The sequence below is a fragment of the Vanessa cardui genome, chromosome 9, assembly GCF_905220365.1.
Source record: "Vanessa cardui chromosome 9, ilVanCard2.1, whole genome shotgun sequence".
Taxonomy (NCBI): domain Eukaryota; kingdom Metazoa; phylum Arthropoda; class Insecta; order Lepidoptera; family Nymphalidae; genus Vanessa; species Vanessa cardui.
In genome coordinates, this window is record NC_061131.1 from 859347 (window position 1) to 875914 (window position 16568).

At 32.7% G+C, this 16568-nt stretch overlaps 1 protein-coding gene across 1 annotated transcript in view; it reads left to right on the plus strand.

Moving 5' to 3' along the window:
- Nucleotides 1-591: 591 nt before the first annotated feature.
- Nucleotides 592-16568, plus strand: part of LOC124532416 (tachykinin-like peptides receptor 86C) — a 56577-nt gene continuing 40600 nt past the window's right edge. The window contains exons 1-3 of the mRNA XM_047107318.1: nt 592-769; nt 9293-9404; nt 11512-11613. Coding sequence (XP_046963274.1) covers nt 592-769; nt 9293-9404; nt 11512-11613 — 392 coding nt within the window. The remainder of the gene's footprint in view (nt 770-9292; nt 9405-11511; nt 11614-16568) is intronic.

Below are 16568 nucleotides of genomic sequence, written 5' to 3' on the forward strand. Positions count from 1 at the left end.
TATCAAAATAAAAAAAAAAACATCAAAATACCTTACTATCCTCATTAATTATAATTGTCTTTTTTATTAAGGAAATACAATCCATAAGTAAAAATAAACAAAATAAATCCAGGATTTCTTGTAATAATATTATTAAATCATTCAGAAAAATATTTTAACATCAGAGTCACAAAACAACAATACAATACAAATACTTCTAGCTAAGCTTAGATCTGTAATATGATATAAAATATATCTTCCACTAAGACATTTGGGGGATTTCCTACCTTATTATGTAAAAGTTAGTAGTGGGTTTGTTTTTATGCTATGAGTATGAGTAAATGGGTCACGGACTTCTTTACAAAATTTCAATCCCCTTTTTCAACCCCTTAGGGTTAGAAATTATAAAATTACTACCTTAGTGGGTGTCTACTCAATAAAAGGATCCCACTTCCAAATTTCATGGCCCTATCATTAATCGTTTAGTTGGGTATGGCAAAGTATAAATCAAACATACCAGCTCTTCCAGCTTACTTTAAAATATCACTCAATTGAAATGACGACAAAATTAAATTATAATTTATGATTTTACAGGTTATTTACACATGGGAAATGGACTTCAACCGAAGCCTCCTCGGCGCAGCTACTCTCCTAGTACCTAAGAAACCGACGCCGTCGCCCACATCGTCTACAATGCCAGTGTGGGCTCACAACTCATGGGTCTGTTTGTTTACCGCCATGCTGACTGTTGCCATTGGCGGCAATGCGATCGTCATTTGGATTGTTACAGGTACGTCAAATATACTATTCTTAATAGTTTTTAAATGTTATATTTTTAAATGTTAAAAAAGAGTAACTACTGATTTTCTTGCCGGTTCTTCTCGGTAGAATCTACTTTCCGAACCGGTGGTAACTTCACTTAATTGTAAAATAACGATTCAAATGTGCTTGTAAAAGCCTACTTGAATAAAGTTTATTTTGATTTGATTTGATTTGATTTACTTGAATTTGGCTCATTTTTTTATATCTATATTAAGGGTAAAATAAAAATCGTAATAATTGTAATTTTTTGTAGCATTGGGATTTGTTTTATTCGACAATATTGTATGAGCCATTATATACCACACTAATTATTAAAATAATCGTGGAAAGGACTTTTACCATCAATCACTTCTTTAACCGCTAAACATCTTTAGCATACTTTGTATCACCGCGTTCTGGCATCATCTGGCATATTGGCATCAGAAGATTACAATCTTAAGTATACAATCAATCTGACAAGATCAAATTTTTCAAGACTTTATCTAACTCAGATTGATAGCATCAGTCTGACTTGGATGAACCTTTTGCCCTTATCCCAATTTTACTGTAGATAGTATGTTTTATTTCATGTAGTCTCTCTATATAAACATAAATGAAATATTTTTCGTCGATAAGCTTATATCTTGAAAAAGCTAAACCGAATTGTAATATAAATTAAAAAAAATATTGACCAAAAAGTGGAAAAAGTGATATTCATTTTTTGTTTGGTATATTTGGTATTAAGTTATAATGTAATGGAATCTCGATTATCAAGCGAATCAACTTGCATAACATAAACGCATGGATATTCAATTATACAGAGTTTTATAAAAAAAAAATCTAAAACTTTTCCAATAAAAACTTGTTAGTTGACAGAACGAGGGCAATTTCTCGAGACCCAAATCTTTTTGTAACAAATTCTCTGTGGGACCGATAAGATGGCTTAACAGAATTTATTTTTTTAATTTTCTCCCAACTTGTCCTAGCAAAAGTACTTATCTGAAATTATATTTATTCGTTCAAATAAATCATAAATAATAAATTGAATGAAATAAACTTATAAGAACAATGCCATTGTAAAAGAGAGATATTATCTTGGAAAAAATATTTTTACCCAGCCTGTGGTAAAAATGAACAAAAAAGCAAACCAAACTGATATGGTTTAGCTTGTTTGCTATTCCTTGCTCATTTATTTGAATATCTCCTAACAATTCTAAAAGAAACCGTTCCGAATTTAAATGACTGCCTGATAAATTCATTGAGTTTTATCAATGGGATATATAGAAGGGTGGGTGAGCCAGAGGAACTACAGGCACAAAGGTCGTAACATCTTAGTTCTCAAGGTTGCAGTAGCGATGGTTCATTATGGATGATCAATTACCAGGCTGCCCACTTGCTCAACCGCCTTGCTATAATAAAAAAGAAAAATAAAAAGCCCAGGGGAGTATATACTCAAATACTGGTTCTAGACAATAATATTGGAAATAATGACAGCTTTAATAATTATTTTTTATCAATATTCTGTCATATCATGGCCTTACATCACACGTCAAAGTTCATCCAGTATTTTTTAATCTTCTTCCTCCCACGTTACAGATGACAACGTTTTATCTTTTCTATGCATTTAGCGAGAGTAAAAGATTGTATCTACATTCCAAACCGGCGTTAGCTTTTAACATTCCATTCTGTAACATGACGAATCCAAAGAGCTTTTAAAAGTCTTTTTGTATAACGAATATTTGGATTTTACGAGTATGTCAACATTCAATCGATATTTTGAAATACAATAAAACATAAATACAAATACTATCTATAATATTCAAAACGAATACTATATTATTTCTAAGTTAGTGTTGAAATCATAATAAGAGAAGAATATGCAATGAAAACATATATGTAAGATGTAATTTCGACATGCACTCTTATTCAAATCCAATCAAAATACTCTTTATTGTCCACCATTAAACACATACTTTAGTCAAGTTCAAGAATGATGCACGAGAGGTGGCCTTATCGCTCCAGGTAACCTGTACAATTATATAAAACGGTAGAAGAAACCGGTAGAGGAAAGAAACAGAAATAGAAAGATGTAGAAGTGTGCATAGGTGTGATAAACATAAAATTCATATAAATACATTACAGTGAACAGTGTACAGTACTTGAGGGCTAACATGATTACACATATGTATGTACATATATTAAGCTGAATATTTTTAATTTACTTGGTACAAGCCCGTCTGCGTTTGTATCGCTCAATCTCTCTCTCACTCAAATATCTTAAGTGTGATCCAAGTACAGATATAAAGAACAAGACATCTTAGTCCCCAAGTTTGGTGGTACAGTCGGGGTAAGAAAAGGTTTGTCACCTTAAGATCTATTTTGTGTGCTCAGTATGAGCGATAATCTGCTTTACAATCCGATTGAGAATGACATGATTGCAATGATTTGATGTTTAGTTTTGAAAGGTACTAAGTGCTTAAGAGTTAATACAGGAAATAATTTGAAAACTGACGAAGGTTTTCTTACTCTGACTGTACATTATTGGTGATTTTAAATATTTCTTGAAGCACAATTTTTTTTGGACAGTGGTGACTACTCACTGTCAAGTTTTTTTTATGCTATAGGTTTTCCGCCAAGTGTATAGTCCACCTGGTGGTAAGCGGTCACCACCGCCTTGGTTGGTGGCGCATGTCTATGACATGCGCCTCCAACCTTGGGAAGTAAGATGGTATGTCCCTTGTGGCTTTAATTACACTGGCTCACTCAGCCATACTAAGTAGTGTTGTTTGGCTGTAGAATATCTGATGAGTGGTAACTACCCAGACGGGTTTGCACAAATCCCTACCACCACGTATATAAGTAAGTTGTCAATTTTCCAATTTACCTACATGACCTATAAAAGAACACATTATTACTAAACATTATATAATGTAGCTCCCTGCCGCAGCTATCTATCTGACAAATTCAATTACTACCGGAAGAATTTTCCAACGGTATTCAATATTGGCGGATTGATTTGTGATAAATTAATTAAGGTTTTCTATAAATGGAGTGTTGTAGGTGTCGGAAATAATCATGTCGACTGGAAGCTCTACTGCGCCGCGTAAACCAATAGACTTATATTATACAGGGTTATCGGTAATTCGACGAATTTCCGTTAGGAGGTGATAGAAGCGACAACGAATAAATACTAGATATTTGTCAATAATTAAACAATAGTTATCGGTACCAACTTAAAAATTACGAGTCGGAAAACGATATTATTTCAATATTTGTTTTTTTTTTTATTCTCAAAAGTGGCTTAAAAACTAAAAAGAAAACATTATAAAACTTGTTTTGCACAAAATATAACCGTTTTTTCTTTGCATTCCAAAAATGTACAAAAACTAGGAATTTATTTCAATGCTTAAATATCGTTTTCCGTCTCGCATTTTAAATTTAAACGATAATAATTATTAATTCAGTATTGATAAATATTCAGTGTTTATTCTTTTTAATAATCAGAAGCAAAAATTAGATTTTAATTGATTCTTTTTGTTTAATACATTTTTGAGGTTGAATTTTTGACAAAAATTTAAAAATGCAAAAAATCGTGATAACTCCAAAATGGTTTACTTTTGCATTATGCATATGGGGGTAAAATTATTGCAAAGAGTCACCGCTATCACCCCCTAGCTGGAGTACGTTGGATTACTAATAACCCTGTAAATTACGACATAAATAGTTTTTTTAGAGCAAGTCAAAACAAAGTGGATTTTTATAAACTGAATAAACTTACCAGGAGTTCATAAAATGAAACCATTAGTTCGATATTCCATTTCCGATGCTTCAAGCAGGAGTAGATTTTAAGTATTTTCACAAAATTGCTTTAAGTCTTCAACGTTTACCGACGAGTGGAAAATTTGATTAAATCATTACCGTCGTTAAATTTATTGGTAAAATGAAGTTAAATAATTAATCAAAATTTAAAATATAGACTTTATCACGATGATTGAACACTATTAATTGAGATATTTTTTATTTTTACTAATATTATACATGTGAAAGTAATTCTGTCTGTCCGATCGTCTGTTGCTTTTTCACGACCAAACTAATGAACACAATTTGATGAAATTTGGAGTGAATCAGGCTTGAACTATAAGAAAGGACATAGGCTACTGTTTTCATTAGCAACCCCTAAAATGCGAGCGAAGCCGCGGGCGTAAAACTAGTACGTACTTATATGTGTACAATCTAGTTCTAGATTCATCGGAATGTGATCATATGATGCCAAAAGATTTCTTAATTGATTTGAAGCATTGTCATGACGTCACAATATCGGTCTTTAGGCAGTTTGTATTTCATATTTCTCGGTACTTACTTTTCGGACATATTAAAAGCGGACTTATTAATTTATTGTCTTGTAGCTCGAGACATCCTTCAGATCACAAACTTCGCTAGACATTTCTCTTAATATCTACACAGCGACAATTATTTTGTGAGCGCAATCAAACTGATAGGTACAATTATTCTTAGATAAAGTAACCTGCTCATTAATGATTTACTAAACTAAACTTAGCTTAAAGTTAGTTTTTTAATCTAGTTGTCGCCCGCGGTGTTAGCGAAAAAAGTATATCATTCCTTGAATTTAAAATTTTCTTCACACCCAATTTCATTAAATTCGGTTCAGCGGTTTGTCAGTGAAAAACCGACAGACAGACAGAGTTACTTTCACATTTATAATATTAAGTATCCATAAATGTTATTTGCCAACAATTTAACTTTAACAACCTTTTATGTCACTCAATCATCGATGGACTTTTGACTCTATTACGTTAATTTAAGTTTCATTTTAGTTTAGCAATTTACATATTAAACGAATCGTCTATATTAAAACAATAGGCCCGTATGACAAGTTATCATGAATAACAAATGACGTATACACCTTTCAAAAGCTACTCGATTTAACTTATCTATAACATTTTTATTTCGTTGCTAAAAATCAAACTATTTCAATAGTGAACATATACGTTTTTATTGCCGTTACTGATAAATTTTATATTTTGACACAGACAAAAAAAAATGTTTAGATAAATATAATATATAACAACAATAATGTTTGCCAATAACAGTAGTACTGAACATTAATGATACATACAGAGTACTTAGAAAAACATTTAACTAGATCTAATATAGATTTCTAAGACATTTTCTGCCTCGCACAACCACTTCGTGGAGCTAGCTTTCGCCGGCGGTTTTTCCTAAACGATACGACATGGGAACCTTCAAGAAAAGAGCGTACTCCTTCCTTAAAGGCCGGCAACGCACCTGCTAGCCTCTTGGCACTGCAGATGTCCATGGGCGGTGGTATTCACTTTCCATCAGATGAGCCTCCTGCTCGTTTGCCATATATCACATAAAAAAATATATTTTTAAATAGTTTTACAGTCCGTTAATTATATACACTTAAATTAATAAAGATCTTGAATAAATCACCGCGTGGAATGTTGGCAAGAACGCAAGCAGCTTTTTAAGAATTGCAATTTCGCTCGTCAGGACGGAAAAGGAACTAGCTCTCCTGAAACCAGTGAAGGCAATAGGAGTGGGACTATTAATAAAGGTTATTGCGCTATTACTCCAAAGCCCAAGTGTTTCAATATAAAATGTATAATTTGGAATTACGAAATATTATCACAATTTCTTTACTGAGAAAGTAATCCTTAAAATTAGGGATTACAAGAGCCAAGAAAACAATTGTCATCAAATTAAAAAAAAAATTAGGAAATATATTTACAAAATGGATATTTAAGCCCGAGATACCGAGTCGAGATGGTCCAGTGGTTAGAACGCGTGCATCTTAACCGATGATTGCGAGTTCAAACCCAGGCAAGCACCGCTGATTCATGTGCTTAATTTGTCTTTATAATTCATCTCGTACTAGTGAAGGAAAACATCGTGAGGAAACCTGCATGTGACAAATTTCATAGAAATTCTGCCACATGTGTATTCCAACCCGCATTGGAACAGCGTGGTGGAATATGTTCCAAACCTTCTCCTCAAAGGGAGAGGAGGCCTTTAGATCAGTGGGAATTTACAGGCTGTTGCTGTTGTTGTTGTTGTTGTAGTAGACGCCCGCGGTTCCCTCGCGTTTTAGGGTAATCCCTAATGTGCGTATGTCCTTTCTTGTGTGTCTTTGGAGTTCAAGTTTGCTTCATACCAAATTTCATTCAATTCGGTTCAGCGGTTTTGTCGTGAAAGAGCAACAGTCAGCCAGACAGACAGAGTTACTTTCACATTTATAATATTAATATAGATTCATAATACATAAGTACTGTATTACTAGTGAATATGTACAGTAATTAAAAAACCGAAACGAAAAACGTTATCAATCAAAATAATCAATATCGTGTAATTAGTACCAATCCACAAATGATATATTTGCATGATTAATATTGCTCATTACAATATACTCGTATTCATATTTGGATAATTCATTAATCTATACATATAATAAAATTGGAGTGTCTGTTTGTAATATTTAAATAGCCCTTCTTTACTCAATGCATATGTATGTACATACTGTACATATACCAAAATAACATTTTTTTCAATTTTTGTCCATCTATCTGTCTGTTTGTTCCAGCTAATCTCTGGAACGGTTGGGCCAATTTTGATGGGACTTTCACTGGCAGATAACTGATATAATAAGGAGTAACTTAGGCTACAATGTTTTTTGTAAAAGTCAAACGCGTGCAATGTCGTGGGCGCAGTTACTTTGAAATAATAATTAGTTATTATAATATACAAACATATGAGTTTAAAATATACGTTCCTTTTTATACATCTTTGGAGAAATACTTACATAAAGAGCTCTTTATGTAGTCTGTCTAGACCAGTGATCGGTGACTTAAGCCAGCAAGTTTATCCTTGGGAACCCCGTTACGTTTCCACGTATTTTATTTGTATTTATAAAGTCGAAAGGAAACTACGTGATGTAATCGCAGATAGAAAAATGTGGGTACTGTATTATCTCATTGAAAACAAAACCAAATCACTTCTTCATCTCACGGCAATCTTACATTTTCTTGTAGAACTTAAGTACAAAAATGGAAGGTTTTCCGATTTGAGAGTGTCTCTTGTGATGCTTGGACGGGTTGATATTATGTGAGAAAAAGCTACTAGTTAACTTCCAGGCAGAATATATTACATGCATATATAATTATAATTAACTAACATGACTGTTTTTTTAAATGTTAAACAGAGTACTACTACTTCTATTGAGTTTCTTGCCGGTTCTTCTTGGTAGAATCTATTTTCCGAAAAGGTAGCTTCACTTAATATAAAAAAGTTTTTGATTGTGTTGTGTTCTTAATGTTATAAACATAGTAAAGTGTAGTTGTCAACGTGGTGTCAGTCGGAATAAACAATTCATGCGAATAGACGTGTCTTATTTAACAGTGGGACGAGGATTTACCGCTAATACTTTGTTTATTAAATATCAAATTTTATGATGGCTCCATTGTCCAACCTATAGAAACAATAGTGGAGTATACTAATGTAAAAAAAACGATTAGATCTATATGTATTTCAGAAGGGAACGACCAATCTTTTGGGTTGTCAGTGGTTAGCGGAGTTGCAAATACCAATATGTATACCGGTAGGCTCAATTCCGAACCAGTACTTAGGAGGTAACAAAGTTCACCACAATGTGATTGCTAAAATTGTTTCTAGGCATAAAACCCTTTTTGACGAAACATTGGACAAGTACATGGGCGGTTAAGTCGAGCTGTGTCTTTGTCTTACAAGCACTTTTGAATAACTCAAAAGTGCTTGTAAGACTTATATGGTGGGCTTTTACTTATACTGTTTATTACAAATACTGCAGAAGTGTACTGTATATGTACCGCTGTCTTAATTGATGATAGACAAGCTCGCTGTTAAATAACCAAGACTTGTCAATCGGTCTATTTTACGTCAAATTCATGACAAGAATTAGAAAATCCTTCAACCTTCACCCAGCTGTTTTTTTTTTATCTCCTTTTACGTAATTTTTAATATACGATCAGTAAATTAATATTTAAAGAAACTATTGATTCTCGTTTCTAGGATTTCTAGTGCAGAGCCATAAATTAACTTTTATTAAAATGGCAAAGAGCATCGTTCATAATGGTTCATACTTCGATAAATTAAATACCTACTTTTCTATATAAAACAGTGATTTCATTGGTAGGAGGTTCAGAGATAATAACTTTAACGGCGAATCAGCTTTTTAATTGATATTTGTTTCAATAAACTTGGAGTTCTTTTTTTAAATATTTTATGAGAAAAATTCTTTAATTTAAAGATATTACCAAATTACAAAACTAAAAACAATTTCGTACAATATAATTTCGCTGGCAGTCTTATACTTTATATGTCATATTGGCTAACTCAGACCTCATACTTGAACACAACAATGCAAATATAAATGACATTTGGTGATAGAATATCTATACTTTATTATGTCATGTGTTAATATTATATTTTTTTTCAGCTCACAGAAGAATGCGAACCGTTACCAACTACTTCCTCGTGAACCTCTCATTCGCTGACTTAATGATGGCATCCCTAAACTGCCTCTTTAATTTCATCTACATGCTCCACAGGTATGTCATTTATAAATCTATTAATATTAAAATCAGTATAAGAGAGCTCACTAATAGTTTTAATATTTCGTAAATTTGATAAGAGACTATACCTCTGATTAAATATTCGATGATTAAGATCAGCACGTGAATACTTTTATTATGCATGTATGAATGTAGTAGGAAACCATATCATCAGAAATATTCTATATTCCCAAAAAGAGATAGGACCAGGTCGCTTTCAAAGTTTTTAAAAATTTAAATATAAAATCTGAACTTTTGACGACCTCCCTGGTCTAGTAGTATGTACACCGGTTTTCAAAGCTACGTCACTTCGAGTTCCGGTTCGATTCCCGGCCGAGTCGATTTAGAAAAAGTTCATTAGTTTTCTATGTTGTCTTGGGTCTGGTTGTTTGTGTTACCATTGTTACTTCAGATTTACCATAAAACAAGTGCTTTAGCTACTTACATTACGGTCAGATTAATGTATGTGATGTGATCCAATTACAATTTACAATTGCAACTGATAATAATTAAATGAGATAAAGATACTCGAATGTTTTTGACTCCTTTTAAATTTAATTTGCGAGTTTATTCGTTTCAATCTTGAGTGTTAAAGTGCAATATGTATTTTCATATTGACTTTAATTAATTAGCAAAAGGCCTGCCTTTTTAAAAATCTATGTGTACTTTTTATTCCTGTACACTCTTTACGATTCGTTTTATAAAACATTTTAAATTTTCATTAATAATTAAATTATACTATCGAAGCGGCAAAATGTTGATGCTTAAAGTTCATCATGATACATATACAATATTTTGTATGTTGTATGTTTTATGTTAATCAACCGAACGCAGTCATAATGAAATGGCACGTGGCGACATTTTAATTACTCTATATGACATAATAATATATAAATCTGAATAAAAATCAGTAAAAATACTTTGTCGGGGTTAGAAAAGGTTCGTCACCTTAAGATCTATTTTCATGTGCTTAGTATAATATGCTTTGCCGATGGAGAATGACATATTGCATTGCAATGATTTGTTGTTTGAATTCAAAAGGTACTAAGAGTTTAAGACTTGATAAGGGAATTAATTTGAAAACTGACGAAGGTTTTCTTACTCTGATTGTACATGGTTTTTAGTACGTCAATTTCTAATTGTTACAATCTAGATACTTGGCGAATACGACGACGATATCACTACTTACTACTTAAGATAAATAAGAGGATGTTTATGTTGGGTCTTTAAAACTACGCAGAACATTTTGATGCTGTATTTTTAATAGATAAAGTGATTCAAGAGGAAGGCTTATGCTTCAAGGAAGTTTAATGCATGCATAATATCTTAGAGAAAAAATAATATTTTTTGTGGTTTCTAAAGTAATGTCGTAAGTGAACACATTTTTTTGCGCTTACATTACAAATGCTAGGCGAACCCTACAAGATAGATCAAAATAATGTCCTACGGTATTGTACATCTTAGAAAGGTCTCCAAAAGTCCGGGATAGTATATGTATATTTCTTAGGTATAACCCACCATAGCCATTTTGTAGATTTACAAAATATTATATACCTTTTGTTTACGAAAAATAGTGACTTATTTGCGAAGAGATTTTAAGCAAGATAACATTATTTTTTAGCCCATTGAGTAACTAAAATACATTTTGCATTTAATATAGATAAATATGGCGCTTGTTTTATTATATAATGAAATATTTTTTTTCAATAACTTTGTCATTAGAGTCGCGTTAGGTTAGTTACTAAAATTATCAATATCTAACCCGTTCTTTTTACTTACATTTTTGAAATCATGATCATGCTTTCCCGCCACTAAAAGAAATATCGATAATCTTTTTTTTTTAAATAACTTACTTTCAACTTCCAATGCAATCAAAAAATCATGGGATCCCTTACTAATAAGTTACGTGTTCAATTTTATTTCCTTTTAATTCCTCTAAAACGTTGTTATTATGTACATCCTTGGCAAGTATTCCTTTGCGCCAGAAAAAAATCACGCTCAAGAGCATCATAAAGAAACGTTGCACTAAAATCTTTAAACGGTTAACAAGAGGAACTGTAAATGAATACTTAAGTCAATACTTGACACTCGTGCCTATTTTCAGTGACTGGGTCTTCGGAGTGCGCTACTGTCAGCTAAGCAATTTCATAGCGAACGTGACGGTCGCGGCAAGCGTGTTCACTCTCACGGGAATATCGTTTGACAGGTAAGTCTCCTTTAGGTATTTTTCATTTCAAGGCAGACAGGTTTATGAATCGCTGTCGAACGACCATAGCTGACAGTCGATAGTCGACATAATTTGCTATTTTCAAAAAAAATGTTCCGATTCGGCGATTTGCTCCATAATTTTGTACAGGCAGGTCGTCATAGCAGACTACAATTGAAAAAATAATTTATTGTGTGTATTATGTTTGAGACGAAAAAAACTATCTTTTCAGAAACTATTGAATACATCTAATTTTGGCAAGCTAGATATTCAGAGGAAGCATTTTATAATCTCTCTAGCAATCTAGAAAATGCACCTAAAACAAAAAGCCACCGCTCATAGAGACAAATTTAAATGCATACGTGCACACATACAAACAATACCGACAGTGCCGCCATCATATCTGTGTCGGCTCCGATAATTGATATCGAATTGGACAATATGAGAAACCAATACATATTTCGTACATATTACTTCCGATATAGAATCGGCATCTCACTCCGATATCGTTTCGGGTCATGTGAAACGCTCTAAGGTATAGTACGACACAACTTAGATGTATTATCGGCAAAGTTCGTAAAGCCGATCACATCCGAATTAAGTCGCGTCTTCAAAATCATCAATCTTTAATTATTTATAATGCGATAATGATCTTTACGCAAACGTAACAATTTGTAATGAAAACAAATACATTCACCGAATTGACGTCTGATTGATTATTTTTTTAATTTGTCGGTTACATTTGAATTGTGGCGTGCTATAAAAGCTCTTTGAAATAAATATGAAAGGTGTACTTTTGAAAATCTGCTAAATAATATATGTATCTTGACCGAAGACTGAAAGTTCAAGCCCTATTACGAATCACTCAATTTTTCCAGTACGAGCCGTTAGCCCAGCAGTGGAAAATTTATATTTGGCTAGATCACTTTTGCTTCCCATGTATACTATCAACATATACCATTAGCACTCATGGTTTGCTTAATAAATTCACTGTCCCTTTACTTTCATATTCTGCCTTAGGGATCTTTGAATAATAATAAATTAATAAACACTAACACAAACAAAAACGAATAATAATGAATATTTTGATTCGTTTAAATTTTAGCATGTTTATTTATCAAAAATATAATTTGTCCTTTACATATTCTTAAAAGCAAAACAGAAAACGTCTTATACTAAACTATCTAAGTGACGGTCTGTTAACGGATCCTTGGTGGGCTCTGGGTTTGAACTCAGAATCATTGGATTTTACAAGATTCACGTCATATAACCACCACGCTCCTTTATTATATAACTTATCTATGAGCTACAATTATTTAGTACATTAAATATTTGCTACCCCTATTGTTAAGTCTGCGTAAACCATATAAGAGCCCCTAAGGCGTATCGTTACGACCTAATTACAAAATATGTTATACTCGTTACATGTACTTGGTGGTAAATATAATTGCGTATAAGATATTTTGTGGTGTCTTGCCTATTAGCAATTATTATTGTTGTATGCCGTTATTAAGTGTGAGTTCATGTAAGTATACAGTATACAGTTATGATAATCTAACATCTTATTTTCCAATGTCTGTGGTGCATGGAAGTTGTAAGTGCTTGTGGCGACCACTTTTCAACTGATTCCCATTTGCAAGCATTTGTAATAATAAATGTATAAGACTTATTATTGCTTCCGATGGTGACAGGATTGGTTCCTTTTTGCCCACAGGATCGGATTTGCAATTCAACAGATATATGTATATATTTTTACCAATACATTTAAGGGCTTGATGTTAATAATTCTTATGTAAATAAAAATGTACAAAAAAGAGACGAGAAGGCTATGATTAGAAAGCGTACAAGTTAACCGATGATTGCTTGTCCCAGTAAGCACCAATGGATTTTCATATGCTTAATTTGTTTTTACTCGTGGGAACCTGCATGTGTCTAATTTAAACGAAATTCTGACAAATGTAAATCTAAAAACCCGCATTTGATCAGCGTGGTGGAATATTCTCTGAACCTTCTTTTCGAAGGGAGATGAGACATTAGCCCAGCATTGGGAAAATTATAGACAGTTACTATGTATAAATAAATAGGTACTCATATTTGTTTTAAGTTCAAAAGTGTGTAGGCAATTACAACAAACCTTATATTTCACTTCGGTAATCCGAGGATGCGATCGAACACGATGGGACACAGTTCAGAGCCCACGGCTCCACGAGCTTATTGAGGCATGGGATTGTAAATACTGACAACTTTCTATCTCTTGCTACTGAATGCTTCTCAATGGAAAATTGCAATCATTTTTATTGATACAACTCGACGTCAAAGCCCGCGGGATCTGCAACTTTACGACCTAGTCAATAGAGTCTTGAGTAGCTGTAATTGTACATAATAAAACTAATATAAAAAGTGTAAATAAAATAGAAACCTCGGATGTATCGTTTGAATACAGTTCAGCTTTGCCTGAAGTTGTTTGGAACGGCTTCGAAATAAGGCAGAATTATATGGTTTCTACATTTCCTACACACAGGTTTCAGTGAATCTTGAATTTTTTGTGTTTTTAAAGGGAATCAGTTCAATAAAAATAAAATAACTACTATCACGTTTAATGCATTATGTTCTGTAATTAAAAGGCTCATTATAGTAATTGGAGCCGAATTGTTTTGTATTGTACAATTTGTGTAATGAAACCCGATCAAATTTTATTACATTATAGAATCCGTAATCATAAAACTCGCTGATAGTCATCACATATAAATTAGTGTCAACTAGGATTTTGATGAACATATATAATAAAATAAATATATATAGTATATTTTGAGTTTAAATCCAAAACAATAATGAGTAAATTTTCAAATAGCCGCTTGGTACTCCGCGATAATATGACATAATTTGGGGTCCCGAGCCATCCGTGTGTGTGAAAATCCATAATTTAACTTGCAAGTAAAATGTTGAGGTTAAAACAGAAAAGACGAAAGACCAGAACAATTTTGTAATTTAAGTAAGTTGTAAGTGCTCTTTGTTGTCACAATAACTGGTAAAATTATGATACCGTACAAAATTGTCCCACCAATAAACTTATTTGTTTATTATCGTTAGTCCAGAAAATATAATCACTTCTTGTCAAGCCTCTATTGATCCCCCTCACCTAGTCACTTATTAGGTGTCTATATTTTCTAATTAATCAAGACACGTATTTTTCCTAATAATTACCTGAAATAAGATGTCACTCCTTTCAGCGAATGTTTCAATATATAATATTAATATTATGAGTACAAGTGCTTCGCAATTTCACTCGATTCCTTATAATTAAATGCGACTATTGACACGTCGCGTTCATTTTATGTTCTTGTCAACATGAATTTAAATTTTAACAGATAATTTCATCGACGTCTGTTTATGACGGCACATTTCCCTCACGTTAATTTTATGCTCAACTTTGTAAAAGATAGAACTACGTCAAAACTCAATTTAAGTTGGTATTTTCATATGAGCGCCTTTTTGTAATTAGTGTCACACTTCGTCGAATTGTACTGAATACATGCATTGCTAAGTTGTATTCTTAAAATTCCATCGTTAGGTGAAGGCTTCTTATTTGGAAATGGTACTAAACTAGGTTGGTGGATACATAATATGTGACATCATTTAAAGGATAACAAAGCCAAACGAAACACTTTCCTTATCTTTGACCACAGAGTATTTTATAAGGTTGGTAGATTGACTGATAAACGTCTTTTGTGCCTATAGTTACACACGCTTACTTATCCTACATACTGAAACACAACAATACTACTGGTATCGATACTATTTTACTGGATTGCACAGCGTTGTTGCTTAGTTGGATGATAAACTACATAAATGTTCCTTGGTGCTAATGTTTTTTAAGTAATAATGATTACATAACAATTATTTTCTCCGTCAATGGTTATGAGCTTGTCTTGGACATCTTAAATAGCAGAACGAAGTATCCTGTAATATTACCACTTGTAAATTTGTTGCCAGACATGCATTAGCCTTTGCGGTAAAGGAAACTACCGCAAAAATGCAGGCAAATTAGACTTATATTTGAAGTAAATTTATAGTAAAGTGGAATCCTGTAAGTGGCACTGTTAAGGCATCTTCTGCTTTTAAAGAGAAGATTTGTAGCTCATTAAATCTGCTATCACTGCTTCAAAGCAGTTTGGATTGAATTATGAATACAGATTATTTCGTGTATTTCCGAATGCTTGCGATTTTCGGTAATTTTTTTAACTATGGAACTATCCTTGCACACATTATATATTGCGTTTTTTATGACTTATGAAGGTGATTGGTAACAAAAGCTTCATAATGGTAAGTGATCACTACTGCTCCGAAATGTTGGTGTCGTAAGAAATTTTAATCATTCCTTACATCACCAATGGGTTATTGAGATGTTATTTTTCTCATGCCTGTGCATTGACCCAACCTTCAAAACGATTGATATTGAATGTTGCTAGTTGGCGGGACATTATCTGATAAGTGAGTGCTACGCAACCAGCCGAGCTTAAACAAAGTTTACCCAAGTACCTAGTAGATATTCAAACTCAAACTCAGACTCAAATTGCTTTATTCAATATAGAAGTATTACACTCTCTTATTGATACTCAATTGAAACAGTACCACCGGTTCGGAAGAGAAAATTATCTGAATGGCAGAAGGATTAAAAAAGATGGACAAGATCGACATTAGACGTCGACGTGTTATTAGTCGAAATCTCTAAGAACCTACTATTATGATTCATCAAGGATTCGTGCAAGAATTTATTTTAAACACGTACCAAGGTTTTATAGGAACTTCGGTAGACATTTTTTTAGTTAAGTGGAATAATTACTTTCTCTGTGACTCGTAAGTCACAGATTCATCCTCTTGGATAATTGAAAATCGTAATATTCTTCATTTTCAAACAAAATGTTTTTTTATTGCTTTCATTATTTCGTTAATGT